At 45.5% G+C, this 10540-nt stretch overlaps 1 protein-coding gene across 1 annotated transcript; it reads right to left on the bottom strand.

Moving 5' to 3' along the window:
- Positions 1 to 9299: 9299 nt before the first annotated feature.
- LOC135891216 (P2Y purinoceptor 4-like) lies at positions 9300 to 10271 on the bottom strand. The gene has a single exon (XM_065418716.1). The coding sequence runs from the start codon at positions 10269 to 10271 to the stop codon at positions 9300 to 9302; it is 972 nt and encodes a 323-aa protein (XP_065274788.1).
- Between the last annotated feature and the right edge of the window lie 269 nt (positions 10272 to 10540).

The raw sequence follows: 10540 nt of genomic DNA on the forward strand, positions 1-10540 counted from the left end.
TTTGTTTCTAACTTAGCAGCGGTTTGTGGGGGCAAGAGAGAACTGCAGGAGGTTCTGCTAGGAGTTCATCCCAAATCTGCCGAACCGTAGCTTTCTAGCCTACGCTTTACACAATGTGTGTGTGATACCTTCAGCTGCAGATGTGCTTGAAATAAGCCTATGTGGGATGCATTGTGGGTGAGCCCATACTATAGCACAAGAAGAGCTTGTGCACCTAAACATTTAGGTCCGTCCACACTCTTCAGAAACAGCGTAGCTAGCCACGTTAGTTCAGAGTAAGACTCAAGGGCTGGGTGGGGATATAGCTTTTGGGGCAGCTGGTTTGCTGTTGTAGACTTCCCTTCCTGAGAAGATCAGGTTCACCAGATCCAAATGTAGGAGCCATCTTTACACCCTAGCTTTCCTTCACCAATACTAATAAATCTTCACATTACACCTCTGTCCTGGTATGAGAGGAGAGAGGGGCCATATTTCCATGCTAACAGACCTGTTAGCACCGTGACGAGCTTGGTATCAATGAGAGAGAGCTGCAAGGTGGCATGTTGAGGACCCAGATCCAGCAGGGTCATCCCCGGACATGGTTAAAACCTGATTTGGGCTTGGTGTTTAGATGGGGCTGAATCCTGTTCTTAGCTGCATTCCTGAAGGGTGTTACCGCTCTGCTGCAGACCTTTGAACCCCATTTATGCCTGAAGACTTAATTGTATTTTAACCATTTCAGGAGCCTTCCCTGTTTTAATCTAGTCCTCCCGCACAAGGACCAAAGGAAGAGGCAACAAGCTGAAATCTGGACACGGACTTCCATTTCCCTGGTTTATGAAGAGGCAGCTGTTGAGTGTGTGGGTGAGAGATGGAAGCTCTGCCCTTGCTGGGTGATTTGCACATCAGGTTGCAGCAGCTGTTAGATAACTAATTCATGACTCCGTCCTCCAGGAGGCAGCACCAGCATCAGAAGCTGTGGGAGGATGTAAAGGGATAGGGATAGGCTACCCCTACACACCTCATCATGGCCAGGTGCAGCCCTGCAGATATGCCTGACCTTACTTTACCCCAACTGGGGGTTAACCAGTGTGCTTGTTTGATCAGGGCAATGACAAGCCAAGCACCCTAATTAACATAGGATGGTGTCATTTGAGGGAGAATTACCTAAAAAGGAGCACTTAGACAAAAGTTTAAGGCTCTTACCTCAAAGAGGTAAGTGGGTCACTCAAAACTAAAGACTCTGAGTCTGGTTAGACCAGTCTTCAGGGGGCTGGAGCAGAGATCACCACCCCTGGCTAATTGCACAGTTTCAAGTCTACACCCCCTCTCACTCAGCTTCCTCCTCCTATTTTAAATAGGGTTGTCCTCCGGTGGAGCAGGGAGCCACCTTGATTGCGTGCAGGTGGTTCTGATTGCAGCTCCTGGCTGGCCCTTTAAGTGTAGCATACTCCTTCGTAGAGGGATTTTACCTGGGCAGCATGACAGCTGGTTCTGTTCACCCTGCAGAAATGGAGTGGGCAGTGGAGCAAAGGGAGGACATGTGCTGCCCAAGGAAAAAAAGTGCAGAAGGGGAGGACTTGCCCAGAAAGGCCCCAAAAGAACTCGGTTTTGCTTCAGCATCTCCCATGCTGTGCACTGGCTTCAGGGAAGATCATAGAATCATAGGACTGGAAGGGACTTCAAGCCGTCATCTAGTCCAGTCCCCTGCACTCGTGGCAGGACTCATGATCTAGACCATCCCTGATGGGTGTTTGTCCAACCTGCTCTTAAAAATCTCCAGGGATGGAGATTCCACAACTTCCCTGGGCAATTTATTCCAGTGCTTAGCCACCCTGACAGTTAGGAAGTTTTTCCTAATGTCCAACCTAAACCTCCCTTGCTGCAATTTAAGCCCATTGCTTCTTGTCCTAGCCTCAGAGGTTAAGAAGAACAATTTTTCTTCCGCCTCCTTGTAACAACCTTTTACATACTTGAAAACTGTTATCATGTCCCCCCTCTGTCTTCTCTTCTCCACACTAAACAAACCCAGTTTTTTCAATCTTCCCTCATAGGTCATTTTTTTTTAAACATTTAATCATTTTTGTTACTCTTCTTTGGACTCTTTCCAATTTGTCCACATCCTCCCTGAAACGTGGTGCCCAGAACTGAACACAATACTCCACTTGACGCCTAATCAGCGCGGAGTAGAGTGGAAGAATCATTTCTCGTGTCTTGCTTACAACACTCCTGCTAATACATCCCAGAATTATGTTTGCTTTTTTGGCAACGGTGTTACACTGTTGACTCATATTTAGCTTGTGGTCCACTATGACCCCCAGTACTCCTTCCTAGGCAGTCATTTCCCATTTTGTATGTGTGCAACTGATTGGTCCTTCCTAAGTGGAGTACTTTGCATTTGTCCTTATGGAATTTCATCCTATTGACGTCAGACCATTTCTCCAATTTGTCCAGATCATTTTGAATTTTAATTCTATCCTCCAAAGCACTTGCAACCCCTCCCAGGTTGGTATCACCCACAAACTTTATACATGTACTCTGTATGCCATTATTTACATCACTGATGAAGATATTGAACAGAACCAGACCCAGAACTGATCCCTGTGGGACCCCACTCGTTATGCCCTTCCAGTGTGACTGTTAACCACTGATAACTACTCTCTGGGAATGGTTTTCCAACCAGTTTTGCACCCACCTTATAGTAGCTCCATCTACGTTGCATTTTCCTAGGTTATTTATGAGAAGGTCATGTGGGACAGTATCAAAAGCTTTACTAAAATCAAGATATAGCACGTCTACCGCTTCCCGCCTATCCACAAGGCTTGTGACCCTATCAAAGATGCTGTAGGCACAGCTTGCAAATAACGTACAGTAAAGGGCCAGACTGATGGCTGTTCTAGCGGTGTAAATTAAGGGTCACTCTGACTGCAGAGGAGTTACTCCTGATTTACACCCGTGTAACTCAGTGTGGCTCAAAGACGGTAGAAACGGTGCAGATCCCCAGTGTTCTGCATGCAGCTACCAAACTCACAGGACCTTAATTGAGAGTTTTGAGGCTATGATTTTCCAGTGCCCCTGCTAACGTGATTAGTCTGCTGGTGACTGGATACCCTCTAAAGAGAGTACTTAGCACAGGCGGAGGGTGTGACTTTTCAGTGTCACCTTGTCCTGCTTCTAACTTGAGTGGCACACACCCCATTTGGCCACAGAGCCAGGGCCTGGCAAGCCCCTTAGCTGGTGTAAGTAGGCATAACTCCACTGACTTCAATGGGACTATTCCAATTTACAGGGGCTGATGAGCTCTCTCTTTGGGTTTAGTTTCCTTAGAGTTTAGGAGTGAGAAAAAATACATTGTGCTTGCCAAGGTGGCCTAACTTTTGGAAACAGACACATGGAGCAGAGGCAGAACCTTCATTTCATTGAGTTTTCAAACAATACAAATCAGAACAAAGACCACTGCAATTTGCACCAATTCGCTGAAAGTGAAATGCTGGGTGTGACTCTCCCGACTTGCATGTTTCATTGTGAGTTACACTGGTGCAAAGGGAGTGCAAAACTGCACCACAGCGGAACGGCAGCATTTTGAACAGTGGTAAATGCCTCTGCAACGTTGCCAGGCAATGGTGAGTCAGGTCCATTCATTTTAATGAATATAAATACTGTTAAATGCAAAGTATAATAGGTCACCATGAATTCACGCCCCCACCTGTTCATAGAATCATAGAATATGAGGGTTGGAAGGGACCTCAGGAGGTCATCTAGTCCAACCCCCTGCTCAAAGCAGGACCAATCCCCAGACGGATTTTTACCTCAGTTCCCTAAATGGCCCCCTCAAGGATTGAACTCACAACCCTGGGTTTAGCAGGCCAATGCTCAAACCACTGAGCTATCCCTCCCCCTGTTGTGCTGATTTACCACTTGGTATGTTTTATACTAGCTAACTAGAGCAGTTAGCATAGAAATCCAGTGTTTCTGCTGATACAATTATCTGTCCTATTTGTGCAATGCCTTAATACCACAAAAATATTTGTACTCACAAGGAGGGGACCCCCAAGCAAACCCCTGGTTTAGATCACATGCACACCCATGGTGAGGACAGCATGAATTTGGCAGCTTGGAACCATCATTCCTCAGAGTTGTTAGCAGCTTTATAATAATTATCCAAGCATTATTTATCCAATTATAACATCCTTAAAAGTGTTATGGCGCCTTTCCTCTTGCAAGGCCCATTAAAGACGTGACAATTCCCCTGTGTGGTAGATGTGTCAATACTAGAGAGAGAGAGAGAGATTAAAACCACGGTTGAAGTTTGTAGGATAAATGTGTTTCGGTTACAGAACTGAAGTAGTTAGCAAATACAATCATTAGTAGGTTGAGTCAGCAGGTAACAGATGACAAGGTACAGCAGTCAAAGAGCAGCAATGTGAGTTTCTTAAGCTGCATTGTCAGACAAAGCACGGAGCTGCGTTAGAGCCAGGGCAAGAGAACCTGATGGAGGTGGGGGAGATCCTAGCCAAGGAGAGAAATAACCCCTTCCATGGATGGAGAGGAGAGAGAGAGTGGTCTGGTCTAGGGGAGAGACACCCCCAAAGGGAGAGTCATAGCTCCATACCTCAATGCCAGATAGAAGGAGAAGGGAAACCTGTGCTGGTAATTACAACTTCTGTCATTAACGTGAACTAGAAAAGGAGCTGATGGCAGTGTCACGAGGAGGCATTTGGATCTGGGTAATCTGGGTGCCTGCTGTCACGGCAATGAAAGTTTACCAAATATGCAAAATTAGGGCATTGACCCAGAATTTCATCGCCAGATTTCTGTAGTGCTCGCCTTGTAGATTTCTGTACCATCTCGCCATGCAGAGAGGCCCCAAAGGCTCTCAGCTGAGGCCATGCAGGAGTGTACAGTGTATTTCATCGAACGTTTCTGAGCTCACTCGTGCTTTCAGCTTTCTCCCACGTGCCTCGAGAGCCTAGAAACTCGCCAAGCACATTCTCCACGATATGGTGCAACTGATTCTGGAACTTTAAAAAGCCCCAGCAGCTTGGACACGAAGGTTGACAAGTTTTGTCGTGCAGAAGGGACCTTGGGAACCCTCATCTCATCGAATCTACTGCCTGCCACACTGGTATAATTGCATTAAGGGTGGTGCAAACCTCCCCCTCACACACTCGTCTCTAAAGAGACGGTAATGCCTAAATCTAATGCTGATCACAGGGTACTAACCAGACTCGCTGCACAGCCATGCTAATTACCATCGTTTGAACACAGCTGTTGTGAACAGAGTCCAACACCTTGTCTACACTGGGAATTTGCCCCGATTCAAGCAATCGGTGGCCTGACACCAATGGAGACACTATCTATACCCAAGTATAGACAAGGTAAGCCGTGGTTTGCACTGGGGTGGCATTCCCTGGTTTGAAACAGATGCAAATGGCAGCTTACCTTGTCCACTCTGGTGCAGCTGTGTCAGCAAGTGGCCACCACCAACTGGAATTGGACAAATAGGCCATGTAGACAGGACCCGGTCTTACGCTCCTTGACCATGGATGGAGATTTTTGTCTGAGACTAGTGCTGCTCCACTATGGAATCTATCATAGGGTGTTATCAAGATACACTTCTTTTCCCAGGCCTTCCCACCAGGTTTCCTTGCTGGCTGATAAAGCAGCAGGCAGCAGACGGGCCAGGTCTCTCTACAGCACAGTTGGATTCGCAGCCTTCCCAGAAAAAAGCTCTATGTTCACCTTGGACATGGAAACAGATCAAGACCCTAGAATGCTGTTAGTAACAGCTGTATTATAACATGTTAAAATTAGGAGGTGGAAAATGGGGGAGAGGGGGAGATAAAAGGGAGAATCCACTCTTGGGAACCTCATGCCACCTCCCCAATCCATAACTCCTGCTTTGTCCTTCTGGAGGTCTCGTTACCCCTGATGGCTAGTGCGGTCTTCCTGTTGATAACAGTCTAGTTCTTCATACTTCTCTAGCACCTTTCATCCAAGGATGTCACTGTTCTTCTGTGCTGAAGCCCAGAGAGTTTAAGCAGTTTGCCCAAGGCATCAGAAAGTCAGTGGCAAAGACAGGAATTGAGCCCAGGAATCCCTTGTTTATTATACTAGCCAATAGGCATATGTTACACACCATCTTAATATGCATTACATATTATATTATTACAAATATTAGCACAAAGCTTTATATTTGAACGATATTTTGCTTACACTGGTATCCCATAACACTTTGCAAAGCTGAAGTCAGCTTTGGCCCTAGCAAACACTAAATTTGTTCTATGACCCAGTAGTGGTGCCTTCATGGGTAGCTGAATACAGGATCCGAAACAGAGATAAGACAAGTAAAGAACAAAACAAGAAGTTAAGTCCCAGGCAGACTGCGAAGAGCTACAAAAGGATCTCTCAAAACTGGGACTGGGCAACAAAATGGCAGATGAAAGTCAATGTTGATAAATGGAATGCACATTGGAAAACATAATCCCAACTGTACATATAAAATCATAGGGTCTAAATTAGCTGTTACCACTCAAGAAAGAGATCTTGGAGTCCTTGTGAATAGTTCTCTGAAAACATCCACTCAGTGTGCAGCAGCAGTCAAAAAAGTGAACAGAATGTTGGGAATCATTAAGAAAGGGATAGATAATAAGACAGGAAATATCACATTGCCTCTGTATAAATCCATGGTACGCCCAAATCTTGAATACTGCATGCAGATGTGGACACTCCATCTCAAAAAGATACATTGGAATTGGAAAAGGTTCATAAAAGGGCAACAAAAATGATTAGGGGTATGGAACGGCTGCCATCTGAGGAGAGATTAATAAGACTGGGACTTTTCAGCTTGGAAAAGTGATGACTAAGGGAGATATTATAAAGGTCTATAAAATCATGACTGGTGTGGAGAAAGAGTAAATAACACTTCCTTATTTACTTTCTCATAACACACAAACTAGGGGTCACCAAATGAAATTAATAGGCAGCAGGTTTAAAACAAACAAAAGGAAATATTTCTTCACACAATGCGCTGTCAACCTGTAGAACTCTTTGCCACAGGATGTTGTGAAGGCCAAGACTATAACAGGGTTCAAAAAAGAACTAGATAAATTGATGGAGGATAGGTCCATCAATGGCTATTAGCCAGGATGGGCAGGGATGGTGGCCCTAGCCTCTGTTTGCCAGAAACTGGGAATGGGCAACAAGGAATGGATCACTTGATAATTACCTGTTCTGTTCATTCCCTCTGGGGCACCTGGTATTGGCTGCTGTCGGAAGACAGGATACTGGGCTAGATGGACCTTTGGTCTGACCCAGTATGGCCTTTCTTATGATATATTTTATTATTATTAAATTAAGGAACGGTTGCGAATGGGTGGATATGATTTTAGTGACGTACAGAGAGTTTTCAGAGTAGCAGCCGTGTTAGTCTGTATCCGCAAAAATAACAGGAGTACTTGTGGCACCTTAGAGACTAACAAATTTATTAGAGCATAAGCTTTCGTGGGCTACAACCCACTTGAAGAAGTGGGTTGTAGCCCACGAAAGCTTATGCTCTAATAAATTTGTTAGTCTCTAAGGTGCCACAAGTACTCCTGTTATTTTTACAGAGAGTTTTGTAACTTGTAAAACCACACTATAAATATAGCTAGCTTAAATGCATATTTTGGAAGCACACTTTCTGTGTAAGGTGAACATCCTGCAAGATAAAAATTGGTCCCTGGAAGGAGGGAGGGAGGGAGGGAGGTGTGTGTGTGTGTGTGTGTGTGTGTGTGTGTGTGTGTGTGTGTGTGTGTGTCCTTTTAGTATTGTACAGTTTTGTTTATAGAAAATAAAATTGGCTAAGTGAGGTTGATTGAGCTCTTGAACATTTTTCATAATGAACCACAAGTATAGTCAAGTAATTGGCTATACAGAATAATCAAATTTATATTGTGATCGCATGTAGAGGCCAGCTGGGTGAGGCTCCATTGTGCAAGGTGCTCTAGAAACACTATAACCACAATACTTCCTCTTTGGCTGTTGCTTTGTGTAATGCAACTAGCTTCTAGATCAGGGGTTGGCAACCTTTCAGAAGTGGTGTGCCGAGTCTTCATTTATTCACTCTGATTTAAGGTTTCGCGTGCCAGTAATACATTTTAATGTTTTTAGAAGGTCTCTTTCTATAAGTCTATAATATATAACTAAACTATTGTTGTATGTAACATAAATAAGGTTTTAAAAATGTTTAAGAAGCGTCATTTAAAATTAAATTAAAATGCAGAGCCAGGACCCGGGCAGTGTGAGTGCCACTGAAAATCAGCTTGCATGCCGCCTTTGGCACGCATGCCATAGGTTGCCTACCCCTGTTCTAGATTCTGCAGCCAATGCCATGAAGTGGGGATAGGATGTTCATCCGGAGGAAGGTTCTCTTTCCTATATGCTTTTGTGCTGGGTTCACAAGTCCTGCACCTTGCATTGCTCGTCACCTTCAGAGACATTTTTTCTCCTGGTGAGAAACTGCATTATGATTTACATGGAAGACAAGGGTTCGACGTGTTTTGCAGAAATGGGGTTTTTCACTGGGTTTGCTAACGGTGAGAAACTCTCTTTTGGTTTACAGTCTTAGGTCCAGATCGTCAACCCCACTTTAGCTGTGCTGGGCCATTCCAGCAGCACCAAGGAAAACAAAGGTTGGCAGACCCAGCTACCTGAGGATTTCCCCTTACAGCTGTCAGTTTAGGGGGTGTGACTGGGAGAAGCATATGGCAAGAACACCCTTACACTCCAGTGATCCCCTGGCTACAGGAATGATCCCTTGGAGACCATTGTAGCTGGTAGACCATAGAGCAGTCCTGAGGTTGCTCTAAGTTATGCCAGGGGGTGAACTGACATCCAGCAGCCCTGGGGATCAAGGTATGTTTACAGTGCAATCATAGGGTAGGATTCCAGCTCATGTAGCCATACATGAGCTAGCTTTAATCTAGCTAGTTTGAGCACTGGAGCAATGAAGGAGCAGCAGCAGGCACTTCAGCATGGACTACCCCAATGAGTAATTAGTGTCGCAGGCGGCCGTGCACAGCATACACTGAAGTGGGCACTGCCACAGCTTCACTTCTCTGGTACCCAAGCTAATTAGATTAAATCTAGCTTGGATGTCTCTCCGTGAGCTGCAATCATACCCCATATTGCAGGGGAGACGCACCTTTAGAGCCACGTTTGCTGCCTCCAAACTGTGTCGAGCAGAGTTCTGGCACTGCTGAAGATCTGGCTCCTAGAATTGACAGCACCTCTGACCGGTCCCCCTGGAAGTGCTAGCATGGGCCCTGAATCCTGCAAATTCATTTTAAGAACCGGAATTTTCTCAGGGATTTTGAGAAGGACTCATTAAACTTCTCACTAGCGAAGTTGTAGATCAAGGGATTGAGACAGCAGTTCACCATGGTGAAAAGCCAAGAGGCATAATACACAATTTCCACCTGGTGCAGGCGCTCACAGGACAGGTTGTAATACTTTACAATCACTCCTATGGTCCTGCTCACATGCAGTGGCACAAAGCAGATGACAAAGATAGCCAGGGACACCATTATCATCTGTAAGGACTTCATTTTCATCACCCTGCCCCGGAGGCTCGTACTGTTCATTTTAGCAATGGTAGATCCCAGCAAGGCATAGCAGGTCAAGGAGATGCCAAAGGGGAGGAGGAAGTTGACCGTCACCAGGAAGATATTGTAGTACAAGTAAAGAGAGGAGAACTCCGATTGATGGATACTCATGCATTTCACAGAGCCATTGATTGATGAAGTCTTGAGGACGATGAACAAGGGCAGCCCTTGGATGCTTAGGAGAAACCATACAAACAAGCTGAGCTTCTTCAGGAAGGACTTCTTCTTCCAAAGGGTCCTGGAGCTGTAGTGAACGACAGCAACGTACCTGTGAATGCTGATGAGCGTCAGGAAGTAGATGCTGCCATATAAGTGAGTGCTGAGGATGAAGATTTTGAGCTGGCAGAGGAACTGACCAAATGGCCAGCTGTTGCCCATGCTGAAATAGGCAACAATCAGCGGCACAATGGGAATAAGAAGGGCATCCGTTAAGACTAGGTTGAACTGGAGGATCACGCTAGAATTCCACTGCTTGATATGGAACCAGAATATCCACAGACTGGTGCTGTTCAGAACCAGGCAGGCCAAGAAGAGAATGCTCAGCAGGATGGGGATGACATGGGGCAGGACCTGTGGCTTGCACTCTGTGCTGGCGTTCGTGACAGGATGAAAGCTGGTGGCTCTAAAGACTTGGGAAGAAGTCTCCATGCTTTGGGTGACCTGCAGCAGAAGGGGCAAGAAAGAGAAAGTATTGACACTTTTAGGGTCCCTCTTCTCCTTTGATGGGATAACGATGAGCCGAATTTTAGAACAATGCCAGGAAGTACGTCAGAAGCAGGTCTGCAGCACAGTTACTGGGTCCTGCAAGTCCACTGCAATATGATGTCCCTTTGGCTAACGGCATCTGCCAAGCATATTAAACTAAGTATTTAGCCAACCAAAGAATGAGATACAGTAGATAGGGCTGAATTTGGCTT

The sequence above is a fragment of the Emys orbicularis genome, chromosome 18 (assembly GCF_028017835.1).
Source record: "Emys orbicularis isolate rEmyOrb1 chromosome 18, rEmyOrb1.hap1, whole genome shotgun sequence".
Taxonomy (NCBI): Eukaryota; Metazoa; Chordata; order Testudines; family Emydidae; genus Emys; species Emys orbicularis.